The sequence below is a fragment of the Pseudorca crassidens genome, chromosome 6 (genome assembly GCF_039906515.1).
Source record: "Pseudorca crassidens isolate mPseCra1 chromosome 6, mPseCra1.hap1, whole genome shotgun sequence".
Taxonomy (NCBI): Eukaryota; Metazoa; Chordata; class Mammalia; order Artiodactyla; family Delphinidae; genus Pseudorca; species Pseudorca crassidens.
In genome coordinates, this window is record NC_090301.1 from 93,857,474 (window position 1) to 93,882,688 (window position 25,215).

Genomic DNA, 25,215 nt, shown 5'->3' on the forward strand with positions numbered 1-25,215 from the left:
ACGTGATTTTTCATATCCCCCATGCTTGTTTGAGAATATTTGACTCCGTATGGACTGTTATGTTACAATTTTCTTCTGCTTTGTGGTCAGTTTTCTGGGAAATGTTTTTATTAGCTGAAATGATCCAATTTGTGCTTTCTGTTTTTTATAGTAGTTTTATATAGATGTGGTCTGCTCTTTACTATTATTGGTCATGTCACAGTTCAAAAGTGCCCTCTTCTGCATAATTTCTTTAATGGATGGCGGGAGATGAGGGAGGTTGATATGTCTTATTTCTCTTTCATTCCTACAGAATCTTTAATCTTCCCCTTGTTTCCTTCATTCCCATCAATGCTTTATCTCTAAGGGGTATATCATTCCTACTTATCTACCTGGTTCTTCCTAAGGCAGAGTCTCTCTGAATGTCCACTTCTGGTCCTGCTTACTGTCAAGCCACTTCCCTGTAGCCAGTGCTGTTAACTCTCAAGCCCTACCTGTGTTGAGTATTTTGACACTTAAGTGTTAGGAGCAGTCTTTCTGGAGTGACTGGGCTGCATTTAAGTCTTCTGTATCCCTCAGCATTTCTTCTTAAGACTCCCTGTCCATACTCTCTACACCCACAGGCTTACAACGGTGGGAAATCCACTGGAATCTGGCTTATTTCTCTACTTACTTAGTTAATTCAAAGATCACTGTAGTCTCTAACTGTAGTAATGCTGACAGCATGGATTTCTGTACTCTACTTAATTTCATGGGGTTTTTTGGGAGTTGGGTGGGTGGAAGGGTATGTGGGACAACTTGATATCAGGTGGCTGCCAATATTCTCCAGAACTCCAATGTTTTTTTAATAATTGCAAAGTAGTCTACTAAATGATATATCATAATTTATTAAACAAAGCCTTATTTTTGGAAATGTTGGCTGTATCTACTTTTTCACTATGAAACTTTTTGAACATCATTCTTGAACACTGATCTTTATGTATCTCTCATTATTCCTTTAATACATTTTTTTGGCAGTAGAACTGCTAAGTCAAAAGACATGATCATTTTTAAGGCTTTTGACATATGCTGTGAGATGGTCCAATGGTAAACATTCTATGTAAAATATGCATGTCTTATCCTTTGGACTACGTGTAACCAGTTCTAAAATCTTAAATGTGAATATTCAATATGTAAAAGGTTCATTACATTTCAATGCTTTGCTTCTCAAGTATGTCCAAAGCTTTCATATCTATCATAGATTTTAAAATACTAGAACAACAATTAGCAGTATACTCAAACATCAGTTACCTTTTCTGCTTCCCGTGTATCATCAAAGAGTCTCCTTTGCCTTCTAGCGGGAATTGGCTTAGCTGTTTCCCAGGCTTCTACCCACATATTGCTTGGAATCTTCATTCGGGCGCTCAGTTCTCCTTTCAGAACCATGTTGCCCTTTTCATCAATCACTTCCTCTTCAATGTAATCCCGGGGTGAGTACCACCTCACAAAATCTTCCAGAAAACAACCTGGATTAGCTGCCTAAAACAGACAAAAAATTCAGCAGAATCAAATAAAAATCAACAGTTATTGATAAACCTGTTTTCAAAAATCATACTTTCACTTTCACAAAAAGACCAATCTTTACAAAATCTAGTATGTGACTTGAGTTACAATGTCACCTTTAAATCAGATCAGATGTTAAAGCACCAGAAGTACTTTATTTTTGCTGCCCCCATTTTAAAGAAAAAGAAAACGTTTTCATTTGATGAATTTGGAAATAAAAATTTGATGTAAAGTGAAAATAAATCTCAGACTATAAGTTATATAAGTTAATTTAAAATTATAGTATAATAACTACTCAATACTTAGAAAAGTATCAATAAGCTCAAGTCAAGTAAATTAAATAATACACAATATGATCAGAATAATAACCCAATGATGGAAAAGTTCTGCTCTTTTTTTCCTCGATAAGTCAATACTGATACTGCAATAAATATCAGCTAACCTCAAAAATGTTCTATTCAACCATCAAATTCTCATGCTTTATATAACAAGTTACCATTACATAAACTGCTTTTGTGCCATTAAGGAATTGGAATTAAAATGTGCTTTTGTGCCACTAAGGAATTTGAATTAAAATCACTGTTTTTCAGGCTTCTGAAACCAAACTAATTAAAGTTTTATTTAGTGGATAATTCCATAGAATTAACAATGATGCATGCCAAAATCCTTTAAGTACTTCTACATTTAAGCCTGAAAAAAAAGGGAGAGGCTTTTACAGTGTTAGTGGTAAGGCATGGAGGTCTTTTTGCCAGTGCCCAGTAATATATTAGTAGAGTATTAAGGATGGGCATATATATCATCCCCTTAATATTCAAAAGGTATGTGTACACATGTTAAACACATACCTTTTTGGTTATAATTCTCTACCACAACATATTCATCCTGCTATGAGTACTATATTTAATTGCCTGAAACAGTAAGTGATGTAAGCATTACTAAAAAGTGTTAAGCATTATGGTCATTTTCTTTCTTTTTAAATTAAATTAACCTCACACCAAAATGAAAACCAACATGATGAGAATGGTTAGTCTTAAATTTGAAGAGCAAAACTACCAACTTCTCCTTATTGAGCTTACTGGCTGCCAGTATAATCATCCCCACCAATATTAGGAAATCCCCAAAGGGATGAGAAATTAGGAGGGTTCTTAACTGACAGCCAACAACATAAACTTCTAAGGGCTATGGCATCACAGCAACAAAAAACTGCTGTGAACTGCAATGGGTCAAGATTACTGCATGATTCAGGATTCATGTACTAAGACTGGATATTAACCAGGCAACACCACAGCCTCATGAAAACATCTCAGGAAACTAGAGAGATAGGCCTTGAGCGAAGAGAATGAACCTGAAAAAGAAAACAAGACTGAACTCTTGTACTACAGAATGGGTTAAAGAAAGACAGTTCACACCAGAATTCTTCCTTCTGGTTGTCTTTATTATACCAGACAGAACATAGCGCTACTAGGAGAGGCTCAAGACTCACTTCAGCTATGGCTGATCTTCCTTCTACTCTTACAGGTATATACTCCAAGGGCATGCTCGAGAACAGGCCCTGTCCTTCTGGAACTGTGCAGTGTAGGTGCCTCATGTACCTATCAGCATTTATGCAAAGCTCTGGGGACTCTCCCATGGCCCCTAATACCAAGTCATCCCTATACAAAAAGGGAAAGGCAACCATACCTATTTTAGCATGACTACGTATTTCCTTAAATATATTATCTGATTCCCACATATGGGCAGATGTGTAAGTTGGTTATTTGTCATAGAATCTATTTTCTGGTTAAAACAATGTTATTGAAGAGATTTTTACATTACCCAGGTTAGTCCAAAAGAGTCTAACGAACCACAGTTTTGCTGAAGCACCGTGTTAAAGGAATTATATAGCACCTTGAGGAGCAAAGGTTTCTATGGGGAAAAGCTTTTACAGCTCCAATTTGGAATTTCCTCCTGTACATGCTTCTACAAGGACACTGCAGCAGAAGAGGGACAGATGAATATGAAGGCAGCTAAAGGTCAGGTAAAAAAAATAGCTGCTATGGAGGCCAGTACTTCCTACTGTGCACACACACCCTAAGCCAATTCCCTCCTCTAACTTTTTGATTTAACACATACCCTGAGAGCCAATTGGCTTCTCTTTATCCACTGTACCAACTATCTGCTTTAAAACACATCTCTTTTTCTTGCCTCACAGCGGAATAGAACTCAAAGATTTTCTGTATCTTTCTAATCTCTATGGAAAACATGCAGCTCTTGAGAGGTTTACTGAAGATTTCTTCTTTTAGGAAAGATGGGGGAAACAAGCAGGGAATAAAAAGACTCCCTCTTATTGTCACTCTCTGCTAGCAGGGAAGATGAAAGTAGCATAGGTTTTCACGGGGTGTTTATGTTGAAATATCAAACTCAGGCTGGCCTACCTAGCACAAAAACAGGACTGAGTAGGAGCTGTGGAATGAAAAAATGGAGGCCATCACAGGTAGCAGTAGGTTAAGGAAGAAAGTCTGGGCATGGGAGACAGTTCAGAGTATCAATAATAGGAAAAGGAAGCCCTGTGGCCCACTGAGCTACCCATTTTTTTTTTTTAATGTACATGGATTTGCCTCTGCTTTCAAAAATAAATGATCCAGAAAGACTTTCTTCATCACTTGGTTTTTAAATTAATAAGCTAAGTGTAACCATTCTCTGAATCCTTTGTGTTCTAGATACAGGCCTGTATCTAAGCCTAAAATATTCTTCTCCAGGTAGCAAATGCCTATTCATCCTAAACTGTGATGCTTCTGAAAAATTTTCCATGACCTCCACTCAGTACAGTCACCTTTTTGACCTTGCTCTCCTAAGAGAACTCATCACATAGTAATTATTTACATATCTCCTCCCACAACCTCAATAGACTGTAACTGAGGATAAACACTGTACTTCTTAATTACCTAATCACAGTGTCTGTCACAAAGCAGGTAACCAAAGGTTTGCTGAATGAAGCAGCCTATGTTAAATCCTAAGGATTTCTAAAAACCTTGCATTAAATTGACTGAACATACCTAAAGGAAGAAAACTTCCCAATCCTCATATAGAAATGATTCAGTTCTCAACTTCCAACCATTATTCAAAGATTATTCTTTTCAGACTTCCCTGGTGATGCAGTGGTTAAGAATCCGCCTGCCAATGCAGGGGACACAGGTTTGAGCCCTGGTCTGGGAAGATCCCACATGCTGCAGAGCAACTAAGCCCGGGCACCACAACTACTGAGCCTGCGCTCTAGAGCCCGCACGCCACAACTACTAAAGCCCACATGCCTAGAGCCCGTGCTCTGCCACAAGAGAAGCCACCGCAATGAGAAGCCCATGCACCACATCAAAGAGTAGCCCCCGCTCACAGCAACCAGAGAAAGCCCACGTGTAGCAACGAAGACCCAACCAATGCAGCCAAAAATAAATAAAATAAATTTATTTTAAAAATATAGAATCATTTTTTTAAAAAAGATTGTTCTTTTCTTTTTTAAACTCAAGAAGCAAGTTTGACTATGACCTTTAGGGGATGGAGGTAGGGTGTTGTAACTACGAATGAAATTTAAACATTTAATAAAAAAAAAAAGACATGCAGGCCTTTACACCACTTTACAGAGTGACTTTCACAGCTTCATCCCAGAATAGCTCAAAATAGACTCCCGACCTCTGATAACGTGACCCACCTTAAAAGACTCCATATCTGAGAGCAGACAGGCACTCTGCATGCGTGCTCGGAGGTGAGCCCCTTCTGCCGATGTACCCAATTTAGCTAGAACCTCCGACTGCTCTTCTAGCAGATCTTCTGTCATAGGTGCTGGTTCCTGCGAAGCACAAAAGGACAAAGCTCGTGAATAGCTTTTTTTAGAGAAAGCAGAACTATAAAAATAGAACAAAGACAACAATTATTTCAGCTATAGCAGTCACAAGATATGTATTTAAAAGAATTCAGAGAAATTTGCAAGTTTTCTGGAACCTACATGAAAAAGTAACAAGAAGAGTAAGTATGACTGTCAGTGCACTGCCCCCCACCCCGCCCCGCCAGCCAACAGATAAGATTTTCATGTTTCCTTGACCATAGCTAAGAGAGGAACTGGATGCACTGAACATCTTCCTGCCTATTAATGATAAAGAAATGAAGTCCTAAGATATTTTTATGAATGCCATTATTAGTTGCAACAAGGTTTTTATTATACCTAGTAAGAGAAGAAAACTGAAAAGAATTGAACCCCAAATAACTATATTTTATGTTGGAGGAGTAGCTTTGAGTTTATGTTCCAAACACATTCAAATTACCAATTCCCACAAGAAGTTGTTTTTTACTTTGGGGAATCAGAGACATTATATATTTTAATGGTAACCCCAAATAAAACAGCAGCTAAGGCAAATCTAAAGGAAAATACAACTGTAGAATCATTAAGAGAGAGACAGAAAACATTTCAAAACTGTTCAGGGGGGCTTAGGAAAGTTCTCTGAGAATTGATTCCATTAGATTTTATATTTGAAATATGAAGAACTCAACAACCCAGAGACTAACCAAACAAATCTTGCCTGCTTTGTTGTTAAAGCCAGAAAAACATGAACTCCTTTATTCCTAAATAGTATAAGACCTAGCAGAAGTAAGTGTCTTGTCAATAAATAGATTCCTTCTAGATTTCAGGAGCTTACTATAAAAGCAAGTTTTCTTAGCCTCAGTACTACTGACAGTTTAGACTGGATACTGTCGTGGTGCCTGTTCTATGCATTGTAGGATGTTTAGCAGCATATCTCTGGCCTCTGCCCACTACTGCCTGTAGTACCACTCCACCTCATGACAATCAAAAATGTTTCCAGACCTTGCCAAATACCCCTGGGAGGCAAAACACACTCCCCAGTTGAGAACCACTTCCACAGAGATAAATAATTTTTGCAGATATCTGTCAGAAATAAAGTAGAAGCATGGTAAAGGTATGGCATTCAAAACACAGCAACAAACAAAAGAAAGTAACTTTTTTCTTATATCATTCTCATTTTTGAAACAAACCTACAAGGGCACTTACAAACAGTGCTGGAGAGAATATAAATCTTCCCAGACAACAATCTGGAAATCAATACATGGCAAGCATTTATGATCATGCCCTCTGACCCAAGAATTCCACTTCTAGAAATATCACTGTAGTATTATCTATAACAGTGTGAAAATTGGAAAGAATCTGAATGTACAATAACGGAAATGGTTTGATTTAGGAAAAAATGGGGAGGAACTACTTTAACAGTTTATCTCTGGATTATGGAAATACGAGCTTTTGTTTTGCTTTCTCTACAATGAACATGCATCACTTTCAAAGTCTCACCCTGATACTTGGGGTTGAATAATAATTGGTAAGACAGTATGACAGACCGGTTAAGAGTTTGGGCTCTAGAAACAACATGCCTGTATTTGAATCCCAGCTGCATAACCTTGGGCAATTACTCCAGCTTTATGTGACTCACTGTTGTGAAGAATAGATCCTGGCACAAGCTCAACAAACACTTGCAATTAGAGACAAAATACTTAGGCTGTATTTTAAGTTTTTTACTCTACTTTCCCTATGATATCAAAATTCCTCAGATTCAAAAATAACATGAATCTCCAATGAAGCAGTGTACTCAGGAGCAGAGGCCCTCATTATTTCCATTAAAAAGGAACTCCTTTTCATTGTCCTTTAGCCTCCTGAGGGAAGGGAGGAGATACTGAAAGGATACTGAGTACCCCTCCCACCTGGGAACTCTGGCCAACTGTAAGTGAAAAACTTGATCAAGAGGAATACAAGCAGCAAAGAGCATGAGGGCCACACATTCTTATATGTACCATTTCTGAATATGCCCAAAGCTTTCTCATACACATGATCTCATCGCTAATCACTGAGAAGTCATCAGTGCATTTTACATGTGGTGAAACCGAATGCAGAGACAGCATCTTGCCCAACATCATCGAAGTGGCAAACTCTCAAGTGGCAAACTGAAGGGAGAATCTAGGACATCTATCTAACGCTGGCTTTGAGAACTATTAGTTTGGATCTAATCCACTACCTAAGAACTCCTGCTTTAACAGATTCTCTACAAATTTCTCTTCTAGCCCCTGCTCTAAAATGCTGAGAAAAATTTTTAAGCCTTTCCTAGCCATAAATTTTAGGTTGACCTAAGTCTACATGAAAGGAATAAGGGAGTATATTTAAATTCTTAGAAGTAGGACCTATATACAGTCTTATTATTTACTTTTTCTTTTTGGTGAAATGGCAATGGATTAACAGCACATTTTAAGCTAATTTCTAAAGTCTGAAATTATAATGGTTTCAACTGGGATCATTTTGAATTCCAAACATTTTCTATACGTACATATACAATGGTTATAATTCAAATAAGATTAACTTTAAAGAAAGTAAAACAGATTAAAAATTTGCCCTGATTTACCTAAAGGTAAGACAAAAATTAATTTCTAAATACATAAGATGCATGTTGAGAGAAAAGTAAGTTTAAATTATTCCAGACTTGGATTACAAATTTGAATGTGGAAACTAAAGCATCTGAAATAAATGAGGAAGACATAGCATTCTGAAGAAAAATAAAGCTTGAGCTTCCAGAACAACTTCCTCTGATTCTTCATTAACCCAATCAAACCAACATATATGCAACAAGTTCATTAAAAATAGGGAGTACTGTTAATTAAAACTTGGAAAAAGAAAGCACATAAAATATTAAACTTCACTGAACACTTACATGCCAATTATCTTTAAATATGATGTGTAATTTAACCCTGAACAACCCAAAGTAATACAAACTATTATTGGCTTTTAAAGTATTTAATATTTGTTTATTAAATAAATAAATAGGCAGGGTTTTCAAACTGAAGATACATTAGAACAAGACAGAAATACTTTCATTTTTTTCTTCTTGTCAACCACTGATCATATGACAAATTTTTAAACAGTATTTTTTGAAGTATAATCAACATACAGTAATTTAAAGGGTACATTTGTTAACTACATACCCATGAAGCAGTCACTACAATCAAGATAAAAAGCTTCCTTATGCCCATTTTTGGAAAGTCTATCAAAAAGTGAATAGATGAACTGTGCTATATCCATGCTGAGGAACACTACTAAGCAATAAAAATGAATGAACTACTGATACACACAACAACATATATGAATCTCAAAATAATTATGCTAAAAGAATTCACACACACAAAAACCATACTGTAATTACATAAAATTTATATAAAATTCTAGAAAATGCAAACTTTTTTTTGAGAGAGAAAAACAAGGCTCAGAAAGGAAACATAGCCTCTACTAGCAATACTAGCTAAAAATAAGGGTGGTGCCAGGCTACAAATCTAGCTCCGCTAGATTCCAACATCCCAGTCTATGCCACAAGACCTCAATACCAACTGCATGCACCCCAACAAAATTTGAAAAAATATACACTTGGTTTCTAGCATTAGAATAGTCTGTCCTAGTACTAACAGTTAGTGATGAAGTATCTAAAATATAATTACTTTTAAAATAATATAAAGAAGCAAAAAGATAAGGCCTGTCAAACAAACAAAACTAATGTCATAAATGACAGCCACCTGGCAAAGAAACAATGTAAGCATGGGAAAAAAAGTTAAAAGAATCCATGTTTAAAATTATCAAGCAATCATCCCAACATCCCACTGCACAATTATTACAACTGATCAACCCATCTCAAAATATGAAAACTGGTTAAAAAACCTTTAAGTCAATCCTTGCAGCCTGAGAAGCGATACTAGCCTCTTAGGTCTTATACAAGAAAAAGTCCTCAAAAGAATAATAGCCTAAAAAAAAAAAGAATAATAGCCTAGAGTCTGTCATACAGAGTGAAGTAAGCCAGAAATACCATATATTAACGCATATATGTGGAATCTAGAAAAACAGTACAGATGAACCTATTCGTAGATGTAGAGAACAGACATGTGGACACGGCGGGGGGGTTGGGGGGAAGGGGAGGGTGGGACAAAATTGGGAGACTAGGTTTGACATATATACACTACCATGTGTAAAATAGCTAGCTAGTGGGAACCTGGTACAGCACAGGGAGCTCAGCTTGGTGCTCTGTGATGGCCTAGATGGGTGGGATGGGTTGAGGGGTGGGAGGGAGGTCCAAGAGGGAGGGGATATAGGTATACATATAGCTGATTCACTTCATTGTACAGCAGAAACTAACACAACATTGTAAAGCAATTTTACTCCAATTTTTAAAAAAAAAGAATAGCCAAAAATTGAGTACTTATTTTGGACTAGACATGGTATCATTCACTTATCATATTTAAAACTCACTATTTCATTTAGAACTCACAATTATCTTATGATTACCTCAATATGCAAGACAAACATTTGATAAAATACAATACCTGATCATGAAAAAAACTCTCAGAAACTAGGGATAGGAGAAAATTTCCTTCATATGATAAATGATACCTACACCAGATACACTCAAAGATTATCACATGCTTTCCTTCTGAGACTGGGAACAAGAGGAGGATGTCCACTGTTCAACACTGTACCTGAGGTCCTAGCCAGTACAATAGGAAATGAAGAAGAATTAAAAAATGTACAGGCCAGAAAATCAAAATTCAAATTGTCTATTAACAGATAACATGACTGTGTGTATAGAAAACTCCAAATATACTAGAAACAATAAGTGAATGTAATAAGGTTGTTAGATTCAAGGTCAATATACAATAATAAACTATTTCTACATATCAGGGAAAATGTTTTTAAATGAAATTTAAAAATACCATTTACAATATTTGAAAAATTACAAATATTATATTTTGACATAAATTTAATAAAAGATATGCAAAACCTCTACATTAAAAACTAAAAAACACTGATAAGGGAAAGTAAAGGGAACATTCAATAAAATGAAAGACATTTCATGGTCACGAGACTCAATATTGTTAAGATATCAATTCTCTCCAATGCAATGCAATGCTAATTCTAAATCTAATTTGATACAATATGAATTAAAATCCCAGCAGGATTATTTTATGTGTGGAAACTGACAAACAGTTTCCCAAATTTACATAAAAAGGAAAAGAAGAGTCAAGATAATCTTGAAGAACAAAGTTAGAAGATTTAAACTACAAGATAGAAAGATTTTTATAAAACTATAGTAATAAGGACAGTACATTACTGGCACAAGGATAAACAAAGAGACTAACAGAATAAATAGTCCAGAAAGAGACCAACACACATACAATCACTTGATTTACAACAAAGATGTCACTGCCACTCCGTGGGAAAAGGCAGGTCTTCTGAATAATGGTGTTGGAACACAACTGTACACCCTTACAGAAAAAAGAGAATCTTAATCTCTTCCACACACCAAACACAGTCAATCTGAGGTGGATCAAAAACATAAATGTGATAGGTAAAACCATAAAGCTTCCAGAAGAAAACACAAGAGAGTATCTCCAGGACCTTGGGGTAGTTAATTTCTTAACAGGAGACAAAAGCAGTATCCACATAAGAAAAATATTGGTAGATCAGACCTTATTAAAGTTAAAAATGCCTATTCAACAAAAGGCATCATTAAGAAAGTGAACAGGCAAGCCACCAACTAGGAGAAATTATTTGTTATAGATAGACAGACAGACAGATACAGATATATACACCTCAGAACTCATATCCAGAATATATGAAGAATTCCTACAAAGCAATAGGGAAAAAGACGACTAATTTTGAAAAAATAGGTAAAGGTCTTGAACAGGCACTTGACCAAGAAAATATCCAAGTGGGCAATAAATATATGAAAATGTGTTCAGTGTCATTATTCATCAGGGAAATGTGAAAACATGAGATACTACTACATACCCCTCAGAAAGGCAAAAATTAAAATGATTGAAATTATCAAGTGTGCAGAGAAGAGTTAACATAGCAGGCCTTAGACTATTATCTTCAGAAAGGCCTGTTTGCAAAGTTGGCCCTCAGCTGGCTTCTGGGAACCTGGATCCTGGCAGAGTCGCACCATACTCCAAACTGATAAAAATGGTTCACTATGTGTAAACTCTTTGTGCAAACAATATGGTTTATGCTGAATACCTGCTTTCCTTCTGGTAGTCTGGAATTTTGGCACATGCTAGGCAGAGGGTGCTTTGTGACCAGGCCCCAGTAAAAAAAAAACCCTGAGCAATGAGCCTCTGACAAGTTTCCCTAGTAGATAACATTTCACATGTGGTCACGATCAGTTGTGGAGTTAAGTGCATCTTGTGTGACTACTGCGAGGAGACTCTTGGAAGCTTGTGCTTGATATCCTCTGAACTTTGTCCCATGTGCCATTTCCTTTCACTTTGTGTCCCTTTGCTCTATTAAGTTACAGCTGTGAGCATGACTATATACTGAGTCCCGTGAGTCCTCCAAGCAAATCACCAAACCTGCGAGTGGTGTTGGTACCCCTGACACACCAAATGTAAGAGATTATGTGGAATAAACCACAATTATTATGCATTGTTGGAGGGAATGTAAATTAGTTCAACCACTTTGGGAGACTGTTTAGCAATATCTACTAAAGCTCAAACATATTGCTACCACAGGGCCCAACAATTCTACTCTTAAGAATATATCCAGGGCTTCCCTGGTGGCGCAGTGGTTGAGAATCTGCCTGCTAATGCAGGGGACACGGGTTCGAGCCCTGGTCTGGGAAGATCCCACATGCTGCGGAGCAACTAGGCCCGTGAGCCACAACTACTGAGCCTGCGCGTCTGGAGCCTGTGCTCCGCAACTAGAGAGGCCGCGATAGTGAGAGGCCTCCGCACCGCGATAAAGAATGGCCCCCGCAACTAGAGAAAGCCCGCGCACAGAAACGAAGACCCAACACAGCAAAAATAAATAAATAAATAAAATTAAAAAAAAAAAAAAAAAAAGAATATATCCAAAAGAAAATGAGTATGTTCACCAAAAGACACATAAGAATTTTCATTTGTTTATAATAGCTCAAACTGTAAACAACTCAAATTGCATCAGCAGGTGAATGGATAAGCAATATAAGAATTGAGTGGCACATTCATGTAACAGAATACTATAAAGTAATACAATATGCATAAATACTGATTCATATAATGACATAGATGAATCTCACAGACGGTTGTTAAATAAAAAAGCACAACACAAGAGTACATAATTCCATTCATATACAAAAGAGCAAGCAAAGTATGATTACATTTATGATATCCAAAAATTGACAAAACTAACCTATGCTAAGTTAGAAAACAGAATTACCTGGAGGGGAGTACTCAATACATCTGCCTATTTAAATTTTAAAAGATTAAATTAAAAATTCAGTTCCTTAGTTGCACTAGCCACATTTCAAGCACTCAATAGCTACATACAGATAATGGCTATAGTACTAGAGAACACAGAAAATATACGTGTCCATCTTCACAGAAAGTTCTACTGATTATTGCTGTTCTAGGATATTGAGAATTTTCTATATCTTGATATGGGTGGTAGTTACATGAGTTTTTATTTTTTATTTTTCTGAGTTAATTGTTTTATTGAGATATAATTGACATATAACATTCTATTAGTTTTACATGGGTTTTTAAATATGAAAAAACTCACCAAGCTGTACACTTAAGATTTGTGCACTTTATTTAGTTATAATTAACTCAATAGATAAGTAAACAAATGTTTTAAAAATAACTAGGAGAAAACATACACAATGTATATAACAGAGGATTTATATCTAATATATGAAGGACTCATATAAATCAATAAGAATAGGACAGCAACCTAAAAGAAAAATGGAATGCAATTCACAGGAAAGGATGGCATAAACATATTAAAAGATACTTAGGTTCATCAAAAATCAGGGAACTACAATCTAGAACACTGAGATACCACTTTTGCCCATCGTATTGGCAAAAATTTTTTTGACTGGTAATGTCAATTAAAAAAATTAAATTAAATATGAATACAAGTAACGTGAGTGCAAGAACCTTACTATATAGTTTGCTACTAAAATCCTAAGGCCTAGGACAGTGGTTGGCATATATTAGACACTCAATACATATTTATGGAGGAAGAAAGTGTAAAAGGGAAGTTGGGGAGAGAATGTTATTCCCTTACTCCTATATTCATCAATGACAGGGTATAAAATACGTGCAGCCCTTTTGAAGAGGAATTTTATAGCTTATATATATGATTTTCTAGAAATTCCATTTCTCATTTCTTCCTTAGAGAAACACTCATATGTGAACAGATAATATATGAAAAACTACAAGAATCTGCTACATTACTGTAGCACTGTAATAGCAATAAGCTGCAAATAACATTGTACATTAAGAGGGTAATGGTTCAATAAGCTTATCACTCTTCCATGCCATGGAATATTACACAGCAGTTAAAGAGATGAAGTAGATCCACATGTAATGACATGAAGAGATCTTCAAGACACATTAAGTTAAAAAACTACACACCAATGCACACATTTTTAAAAATCCACAAAACTATGTATCATATGCATACACATACATACATCAAAGCATAGAAACAGGTGTAAGAAATTATAACCCAAACCAATAATAGTGGTTACTTCTACAGATTAGAATTGGAATTAGTGGGTGGTGGCTTTTACTTTTTCTAGGTTGAGTTTTTCACAATAAAATGTATTCACTTATTACCTATGCAAAAAACCCAACAAAAACTATTGCTCTTCCTTAGGTTTTGAGTTGTTGCTATTCTACTTCCTAATGGTATAAAATGGATTCAAACTGCATATTAGAATAGATAAAAACTAATTATATAATTAAAGAATTTTTACTTTTGTTCTTCCAATATTTTTGGATTTTGTTTTTTTAAACATCTGAGTACCCACCACTAAGTTTAAGATGAACTAATAGATCACCTTATACATGATGAGGTACTATCTACTGAAACTTCAAAACATTTCTCAGTTGTACAAATAGTAGACCTAAAAGCCCCAAAAGTCAAATTTATAGATCTCTGAACATAGAACTGTTTAAAGAATTGCCTCTACCCAAAGCAATTATTTCTTACTAGGATGAAGTTATATAACCAACAAAAAATAAAACTTAAAGAACCAGTCCATGTCCTACCTGGGTCACTGGAATATATAGAGGTTCTCCATTATGTAGCAGATTAAGTTTCCCATGCTGATGGAGTCGTCCTTCTGGCTTTAAACTTGCCATCTCCTTAGGTCCTCCTTTCTTGCCACTCTCTTGTCCATTTCCCTTAAGTTCTTCAGTATCACTTAGGCATTCAAAAAATTCTTCCTCGCTGTCACTCCAAGAATCCCATGATTTTCCCACCTCTCCCTTTTCCTTATCCATATCTTTTAGATTGTCTGGCCCCAGCTGGTCTCCAGATTTTCCAGCATCCCCTGAATATGTATTAGTTACATTATCTGAAGGACTTGTCTTTCTCCCCTCATCACGTGCCTTCTTTCGTTCAATACAACAATTTAACATCTGAAAAAACATTCATATTTGAATTGTCAGGCAGTTAGTCAGACATAAGCAGGTCCCTGCCCCATTCTGGACAGGGTCATCCTTCTCTCCCCAACCTGGACACCGGTGATCAGAACATGCCCAGAGATCCTCCCTTTTGTGGTCAAGGACTGCTAAGTTTCCAGCCTTATTACAACCAACCTAGATAAAACCCACCAGCATAGGTTGGCGCAGGAGCACCAAGACCTAAAAGGTGATTCAAAGTAACCCAGGGCTCATTTTGCCGTATTTGTAATAAATGAGCACTACAGTTTTCCCCACACGCCCATAGGCTTCACTTGGGTGCTTATGCGTTAAGCGCCTGCGCACAAGGAGAAAAGTTACGTAACCTAAAGCTGTCAATCAACTTGTCAGTCAAATGACACACGAAGGGACTTTCTGCCTGAAAACCAACCCTATCCCCACTGCAGGATGGCTTCTGGTTTCCAGACAGCCCGCTCTCATCCTTTCTCAGGAGTGTACTTCCGCTTTGCTTAATAAAACTTCTGCTGCTTAAAACTGCTCTATGTCTCTCGACTGAAGTTTTTCCTCGGGGAGGACAAGGACTGAGGAAATAGCCGTTCCGTCAGTGACAGTTACAGTAAAATAAAAATCTATCCACTACTTGAATATTTTATTTTCATTCTCCACCCTTTCCCTGGACCTTGTTGTGAATGACAATGACTTAAGTAACCTACAGCACCACAATGAGAATAGCCTATAATCCATTATCACATTTAATATCAGAATAAGCTCCGATTGAACCAAGACCACATTTATATACTGTCACTGGGAAATCTTTACCTGTAGTTTCTGATGCAGTAAACAACATCTTAGATCTGGGGGTCCACTTGCTAATCTATCAAATAAAGTAATGGGAAAAACAGCTTAGTAAAATTGCTTCAGATATTCATATTTTATACTTTTTTTATATTTTAGCCACATTGATAAATCAAAACTAGGTTTCTATAGATAAGGCAACTGAGATGGACCAAATAAAATTAAAAGATCAAAATTTATTTTATCCCCCTAGTCCATAATTCACCAACAGTAACAGCAAACTAGTGATAGCTCTCAAGCTAACAGAAACTTGAAAAAAATTTAAAGCCTAGAAATTCACCCTAGGAAGTAGCTAGCATGTAGTATTTCATGCCTTACAAAAGAGATTATATTATATATTCATTTCTCAATCATGGTGGATTCTCAATATAAATTCCATTGATCTCCACCTCCCTTTTGCTAAAGGGAGCCTGGACTGCCCCTAGGCTAAATCACTAGGTTCCCAGTAATCAGCCAAGAGAGAATCCAGCTAAGCAGAGGCTGGCAAATGACCCAAGAGTAAACATTTTTGGATCAAATACCACTTTATATTACTTATATCATGACTCTCCTCCCTTAGTTTGAGTAGCACAGGTAAATGGGCAGTAACCTATGCAGTACCAACATATATGCTAACTAAACTCTTTAAATGAAATGTCAATATAAATTATACCCAAAAATTATAGGTAATGTCTAATACCTGAACTTAGGAACTATAAGATGTTTTTTTCCCTCCAACTATAAAAATGTATGTTCATGACAGAAGATTTAGAACACAAATGTACACACAAATGTATAAAGAGCAAAATAAAAACATAATTCACACCTGGGAAAACTACTGTTAACATCTGGTTGTATTTCTTTCCAATTATTTTTCTATACATATTTCTATATATATTCTATATATTTTCAGTATTCTCTATCAGCATAATTGAAAGCATAGTTGAAAGCACTCTGTATACATAACACTATATTCTACTTTACTACAAATATTGTGACCACTTTCCATGTTATTAGAGATTCTTGGGAAAAAAACTTTCCATTATAGAGACACATCATGATTTATTTAACCATTCTTTAATGTTTGATATTTAGGTTGTTTAACTTTTTTTTTTTCCTATTATAAATCTGCTGCAGTGAATACCTCTGAACAGAAATCGTGTCTTAAGTTTCTTACCACTTTCTTAGGGCAGATTTCCTAGAAGAGGAGAATTAATGGGTCAAAAGTCAAATTTTGCGAACAAACAAAAATCCTATCTCTAAAGCTGGAAACTGAAATTATTACCCTGGAATCAGAAAGTTGTTCTCCCATCTGAAACGCATTTCAAGAACAAACTCCTGCCAGAGATGTGCCACTCCTTTCAGTCCTCCATGGTAGAAATTGATCATACAAAGACACAAAGCCAATTTGTATGTTAAACTATCAGATGGTGCAGATTTGAACTGATTGTAGAGATTCTAAATTTAACAAAACAGAAACAAAGCAAAACTTGTTAACAACATATTTACATGTATAATCAGAAACTGTGTAGGTAGAGATTTTAATACTGAAATTAATCTATCCTACCAAACCTGCTTTTATCATATGTCTAATACATTATTGCCTAAATTGTTCTTAGGCAGCTCCATGTTTTCAAGATCTCTGTAAGTATCAAAAAGTGAAGCTATAGTTTAGTGAGCCTAAAGTTATAGCCTTCAATTTCTTCTGTGGAATCTTTAAGATATATTCCAAATTTCATGTGTTGTTATAAAAATCTTTTAATTACAAATGAGTACCCACTTGTCAAAATCAAAAACATAAAATCAGAACTGTATAAACTGAAAATGTAAAGCCTACTTTTCCTCCTCAGTTCATGAAATCACTTCCCCAAAATAACTATTGTTAACAATTTGATATATCTGCACACCTGTCATTTAAACTCTCATTTTTCAATTTATCAAAGACTTGAAAGAGGAAAACATGAAAATTCTACTTCATTTTACATGTTACTTCATTAAAGAATTTTCCACTCTCTGTCCAGTTTTGAAATACAAAGAAGAATCTGCTGCAAAATTTGATGATTTATGAAAAGTGTAAAATGAAGGCAATCCTATAACCATGCACAATATATTTGTTACTTTTTTCACTGTTTCCAGAAAAGTTCTTCTACCCAAAATATATATCTATGCCAATATTCTATAGTAGGGCATTGTCTGAATGAAGGCCATGATATCATCTTCACTCAAGTTTTACTAAGGTGATTTTTAAAATAAAAAGATCCCTATTTCAAAACAGAGAAAGCTTTATAGTGAGTGCTAGAAAATGTTCACGTTTTCCTCATCCAAGTCTTTGATAAATTGAGAAAAGAAAGCTTAAATGACAGATGTAGAGCTATAAAACTGTTTACAGTAGTCACTGTTGTGAACTAGATTTCATGACAGTTGCTAGAAATATAGCAAAACCCCTAGAAATTCAATGCATTTAAAATATTTTAGGGCTCCCCTGGTGGTGCAGCGGTTAAGAATCCGCCTGCCAATACAGGGGACAGCGGTTCAAGCCCTAGTCCAGGAAGATCCCATGTGCTGCAGAGCAACTAAGCCCATGAGCCACAGCTACTGGGCCTGCGCTCTAGAGACTGTGAGCCACAACTACTGAGCCCACGTGCCACAACTACAGAAGCCCACACACCTAGAGCCTGTGCTCTGCAACAAGACAAGCCATCCCAATGAGAAGCCCGCACACTGCAACGAAAAGTAGTCCCCGCTCGCCACAACTAGAGAAAGGCTGCACGCAGCAGCAAAGACCCAATGCAGCCAAAAATAAATAAATAAAACAAATATTTTTTAAAATTTTTTAATAAATAAAAAAATAAAATATTTTAATATTAATTAACTTACATATTCTTCACTCTCTAATGGAGGATTACTGTTGTCTGTTGAAGAAGTCCCATCTAACGGTTTCTCAGAAGCAGCATCAGGGAATAAGAACTTAGGAGGGAGGAAGAAAGAAAATAATCACATCTTCAACGAAATTTCTCATTTTGTTGACTTTTGTAACTCATATAAACACTGACTTTTTAATGGTTTTGTTTTTAAAATGATGAGAATGCTCTTACTGTACTGCCCAGTTAGTTCTACAATACCTCAAACATTTTCTATTTTTCTTCAAAAATACATTGTTTCAGTGACTAGTCAATTTTAAAATCAGATTTTTCTTGACTGTGTAACCACCTGGTTCTGTGAATTGTTCAGTTTACAGAATGTAAAACCAGAATCTCTTCACTATGATTTCAGGTTCATCCAATGTCATTAAATTTTTTTTAACGTTATTATTAAAAAGACAAAATTATAAAAGAAAATTTTAAAACACCCAAACATTCATGAGGCTCTGTAGAGAAGAATCATCCATGGGTTTTTATACATGAAATGCTACAAGTATGATATTAAAGACCCGTAATTTTATCTTACGAGATACCCATAGAAAGTGGGAAGCAGACTAAACCTGTAATGACCAGTGTATCCTTTCCACATGATTTCTGTTAACATGTGTGAGGGAGTGTGTGTGTGTGTGTGTGTATGTGTGTCTGTGTCTGTGTGTCTGTGTGTGAGAGAGGGTGTGGAGAAGTGGTAAAAAGCTATATAATTGGAATAAAATCTCTAAGGATACATTCTCAAGAAGGGGCCTTCTCTACAGAAATTTACTTTCAATCCTTTTATCACTATTCCTCCCAAGTGCTTTGTGGTACTGCTGATTTGTAACTCCTTTTACTATGCATACTTTGCCACATATTACAGAACATGCTAAACAGACTTTTTTAAATGAGAGGAACTACCAAGTGCCAACCTCCACTACTAAGCACATTTACAAACAGTATCCTATTCTCCTACCACTACGTGAGCTACGTATCAGTGCCCACATCTTACAAATATACAAACTAAAAATGTGGCTAAAAGTCTTGCTCAAGTAAACAGCAGGGATAAGATTAACATCAAGTTTTCAAGTCCTATATCCTTTTCATTGCACTACTCTTGAAGGTTTTTCCCAAGAACGTCTCAGTGCACAAATTGCCAGAAGTACGATTTTAACTACAATTATAGTAAGAGGAGCTATCATCTAGCAAAGGCCTGTTTTATGCCAGTGTAACAGAAGGTCCTTTAGTACTCACAACAATCTCACAGGTTTTCATTAGACTCATTTCAAATGAAGAAACTGAAGTTAAATGGCTTGTTCAAAGTCATACCGTAAGTCAGGATTAAACCCTGTGTATGGCTCCTAGGCCAGGCCTGTTCCACCACCCTATACCTAGGGGACACCCTAGCCCCTTCTAGTACTCGCTATGAAGTTTTCTCTGGACTGTTGTGAAAGAAAGTTTTCGAGAATACCATTCTGATCATGTCAACCTTCTGCTTAAAATGGCATTAAACTGTTAAGATGAAGCCCAGTGCTTCAACATGGCAGGTTACCTCCTACTCTCCTCGTCCCTGGACACCCTCTGGGAAGTACCCTGCCATACACCAAACTGTCCAACATGCTCTCTCAGGCTTCTGCTATTCCTCTGCTTCTAAACCTTCTGTCCCTCTTTATGAAGCTTTCCCTGATCCCCACTGCTCAGACAGAGACAGATGAACCCTCTGCCGTGTTCTCACAGCCCCTTTGCCAGAATTCTCACATGTAACATGGTACTGTAACTACTATTTACTTTCCTTCTTCCCACTACACTAGTGGGAACTCATTGTGGAGACGATGTTTTACTCATTTTATATTCCCAATCCAGTGCCTGCCACATAGATGGGACTGAATAGATAATGAATAAATGAGTGTGCATATAGACATATAAAAACATTACATTTAGTTTACCAAGAGAATTGTATTGAGGACATCATTATTCAGTGGTGATTCTTCTACACCTCTCTGTTTTCGTATTTTCTTCTTTGCAGTGTGTACCATATTTGAAACTGATAATTTATGAATTGGAACCGGTGCAGGCTCTGTCAACTTTGACAAAGCATGAGTTATATCAGCAGCTTCTATAAAGAGAATAGAAATGAATACATATTATATCACCAACCTTGGCAGGTTAAAGTGATGAATAAACTGATGACTGTACAGAATATTTTAGTCACTCTTTTCATTAGTGACTTTTTACTAATACACATGTTCAGCTTTATATGGATGCATGATTGACAAAGGTGTAACATAATTTCTGCCCAGGGAACTTCAAAAATAAACCTCTTTTCAAAATATCTTACATTTTTGGTGGAAAGAACTTATTAATCACACAATGTTTTAACTCAGGGTATATATAGCCTGGAGAAAATGGTAGCTGCCTAGTTCATCAAAACTTGCTTCCCCAACATAACCCAAATTAGAAAAATAGATGAAAAGTTGCTGGAACATTTGAGAATAACTTTTAAAAAAAGAGAAAGGTGTCACCTCTTCCTTCTTCCTCAAATGTGGATCGTCCGAGAATCTCATCAGTTGACTCCTTTCGACGGCAAATTTTAAAAAACTCAGTGACAAAATCACCTACATAGAAAAAAATGTTACTCATTTTTGAAACGTAACTGAAAGAAATCAGTCCTATAAATAAAAGTACATGTCTTTTCACAAAAGCTATTAGCTAAGATATGATAGAAAAAGAACCATTCAGTTTTTCTACCCAATCCAAAAAGTAATCCTATTTAAAAGGTAGCCTTGCTTTCTCTCCATAGTCCAGGATAGTAAAAGTTTTTCCTTAGAATTACTTCTAGAATGAAAGGAAAAAATAATTGAACCTGATATATTAAGCAGTTACTATTTGCCTGAATAAGACAAATAGTATCTATTCTCATTAAGTTGTACAAGTAACAAGAATATTACTATATATATGTAGTGGTCTTCCTTCCCTAGCTGCCACCCTACTAGAATTCTGAATCCATTAGAAAAATAAAAATAAATTCTAAAGACATGTTTCTACAGGATTAAAAAATCATGTAGGATGAAGTTATTTCAGCTTCAACTGCATGTTAATGATATGCTTTGTGTCATTATAAGAAAGGGGGAAAAGGTTTGATATCTTCTAAAGAGCTTCTATGAGATACGTTTGCACAAAGAAATTAAATCTTAACAAGAACCATCAGTACTAAAATTATTAGACAATACAATATACTAATTATATCCAAGTTTGAGAATTCACCAACTAGTTCTGAATAAACCTGGAACATTTTCTGGAGTTCTTCAGACAAGTAGGAAAATCCTATAATCTAGTCATATAAACTATATGACTATAGCTTATTGTAGTATATGACTACATAATCCTATAATCTAGTCATATAAACATAAAGTTAAAGAGACAGGGTGAGATTAAGGGGCAGAAGCTTAAAATGAGAAGAATACTTTTAATTCTAAGGTCCTCTGTAATTATCACAAAAGTCAGCGGCTGAGGAATAATAAGGAACTAGGAAGAAATTTAGTGACTAAATTTAATAATTTAGTAAATCAATGATTAAACAAGAGAAACCATTTATTGAATACTCATTATAGTAGGCACTGCGTTAAATGTGATACACATACACACACGTACATGATCTTATTTGATCCTCTTACTAACACTCTGAAGTATGTACTATTGTTACCTCTATCTGACTGACACTGGAAGAGATTGTGAAACTTGCTCAAACTGGTGGATCTAGGATTTCAAACAAGGTCTATCCAACTCAAACTCTTGATATAAACCCTCTACTATCTCCCTATACCCCAAGACAAATTCACTGATGGCAGGAATTTTACCTTATCTTTGTGTTCACTATTATATAGTTAGCACAGATGGCAGTGCTAATAAGCATTTAATAAACAGCACATGATGAATGATAAAGAGCCCAAGAAAAAATGCTTTAGAGAAATGCCCTAATATTGTCATCAGTAACTCCTAGGTTGAACGGTAATTTATCAGGTTAAATGAAATAAAGGTGGCATGGATGAACACAGAAATGGAGAAAATAATTTTCATGTGTACTAAATATAAGAGAAAAAGACTGGAAAGAGGAGATAGGTTCACAAGATTTCATGAAAGAGGTATTACCTACAAAAATGGGAAGGGAAAGATAATTCTAGACATGGGATATAATAATAGGATCTGAATACCAATGGATAGCTTTTAAAGTATTTCTATTTATGTTATTCCACTGACTTCTTCAGATATCCCTATGATGTGTACAAGATTATTAACACCTCTTTTCCTCTATCAGAAAAAAGATTTGGGGCTTCCCTGGTGGCTCAGTGGTTGAGAGTCCGCCTGCCAATGCAGGGGACACGGGTTTGTGCCCCGGTCCGGGAAGATCCCATATGCCACGGAGTGGCTGGGCCCGTGGAGCCATGGCCACTGAGCCTGCGCATCCGGAGCCTGTGCTCCGCAGTGGGAGAGGCCACAACAGTGAGAGGCCCGCGTACTGAAAAAAAAAAAAAAAAAAAAAAACCCAAATGACAAGAAAGCAAGTCTGCTAGTACTATTCAACAGTAACTAGAAGGATTCACTGCTGTTGACAAAGATTTCTTTTTAATGGAGTTAACCGAGGAGGTCACAATGTAAAACAATAAAAATAAAAAATACTTTTTGGATAGGTGAAATAAAGTATAAAGAATACATTCAGTGTTCCTGATCTGGAGGAGAGACAGATTTGTGTTATTTCAGGAAAGGAACATAAATATCTTACCTAGCAAACACTGAGGATTATCAGCTTTTCGAACTCTAACAGACCAATGGGGAGCCTGAATAGGATCCAAATCACTAAAAGGCAAAACAATAAACACAAGATCCTATTTATGGCAATCTGCAAGACTCATACATTTACCAAAATGCAGTCTAATAAAAACATTATACAGAAGGACAAGCAATCCATTTTGCCTCCCTTAAACTTACTGTTATTCATATGCAGACCATTTAGATAAGTTAAAAAAAATAAAACCTTAAGACATCAAAGTTCATAGACAAAAAAAGCACAAAAGGAAAAACAAAAGAAACTAATCAAAAAACATAAGAATGATCCTGACAGGCAACATACAATGATAATCTAATGAGAATTACATTTTAGGAATAAAGAAAATGAAATGAGAAACAAGCAAGAATCCATAATAATTTTAATCTGCTTTTTGTTACATTATTTATTAATAAAAAAAGAAACTATAAAAATTTCCACAAGATCAAAAGTGCCCCATTTTCTCAGTTAATCAGATTATGGTGCATTCACTTAACGGAATACTATGCAGCAATTTAAAAAGTGACAACACAGATCTACATTTATTAAATGAATAAAGGTATTAAATGAATGAAGCAAATTAATATATAAATTTATACCTTAAAAAGATATACCCCCAAAATGCTAACTGGTTATTTTTTAAGTAATGGAATTGTAGGTAGTCTTTACTTTCTTCTTCTTCTTTTTTTTTTTTTGCGGTATGCGGGCCTCTCACTGTTGTCGCCTCTCCCGTTGCGGAGCACAGGCTCCAGACGCGCAGGCTCAGCGGCCATGGCTCACGGGCCCAGCCGCTCCGCGGCATGTCAGATCTTCCCGGACCGGGGCACGAACCCGTGTCCCCTGCATCAGCAGGCGGACTCTCAACCACTGCGCCACCAGGGAAGCCCTACTTTCTTCTTTTAATTTATTCATCTAAATCATCTGATTTTAAAAGTTCATGTTACTTTTACTGCCAGAAAATACAACACATTTATTTTAATTATTAAAAAAAAGTCATCTATTTCTCACTGTTCTGCATCAACCATGAGACTGTACTAAAATTATGTTCCTCCTTCTCCATGTTCTTCCAGGATAGTGCTCGCTGTAATTTTCAATTTTTTCCTGTGCAATTTTGTATTGCCCAGGAGTATATGACATGGATGTTCTGTTATTTGACATTTAATGATGAAATATTATTCCCACATATTTTGATAACCATCATCTCTTCAAAGTCCTTTATCAAATGCTTCTTACCAGCTAAGAAAAGTTCAACAGAATTATGCATTGAATCCCAAACTGCTTAAAAACACCTTTGCTAAAACCAAGTAAGATTCAGATTGCTCATTTTCCCAGAACTAAGGACCCTATCTCCAAAGCCCACAGCTTAAAACACATCTATAATACATATCAATCAGTCTAAAAAGTGATCTTTAAAAACAGAAAAACAACAACCAACTGTATCAGAAACTGATACAAAGAAAAATTGCTAACCACTTGGCAGTTAATTTATTCTACTGAAGTTTGTGAACCTCTAAGTACTACTCTTAACATACTTACGAATAAACATCATTATCCACAATGATACCTTCAGTCAGGTGAGGCCATGTAGTTGCTAAGTGGAGTTCACTAAAATAAACAAAACGTAGAATATGTCCATAAGCTTTAATACTGTATATATACATCCTGACTCAACAA

General features: G+C 35.9%; 1 protein-coding gene across 4 annotated transcripts in view; it reads right to left on the minus strand.

Annotated features, from left to right (window-relative positions):
* Positions 1–25,215, minus strand: part of RAB3GAP1 (RAB3 GTPase activating protein catalytic subunit 1) — a 124,409-nt gene that overhangs the window by 18,109 nt on the left and 81,085 nt on the right. For 3 of the 4 annotated variants that reach the window (XM_067742098.1, XM_067742097.1, XM_067742100.1), the window contains 10 exons: positions 25,078–25,146; positions 23,500–23,573; positions 21,242–21,334; positions 20,666–20,835; positions 18,706–18,795; positions 17,114–17,286; positions 15,814–15,868; positions 14,620–14,991; positions 5,207–5,344; positions 1,270–1,497 (listed from right to left, as the gene is read on the minus strand). In XM_067742098.1, the coding sequence (XP_067598199.1) occupies positions 1,270–1,497; positions 5,207–5,344; positions 14,620–14,991; positions 15,814–15,868; positions 17,114–17,286; positions 18,706–18,795; positions 20,666–20,835; positions 21,242–21,334; positions 23,500–23,573; positions 25,078–25,146 (1,462 nt within the window). The remainder of the gene's footprint in view (positions 1–1,269; positions 1,498–5,206; positions 5,345–14,619; positions 14,992–15,813; positions 15,869–17,113; positions 17,287–18,705; positions 18,796–20,665; positions 20,836–21,241; positions 21,335–23,499; positions 23,574–25,077; positions 25,147–25,215) is intronic. The other variant, XM_067742099.1, reaches the window with a different exon arrangement.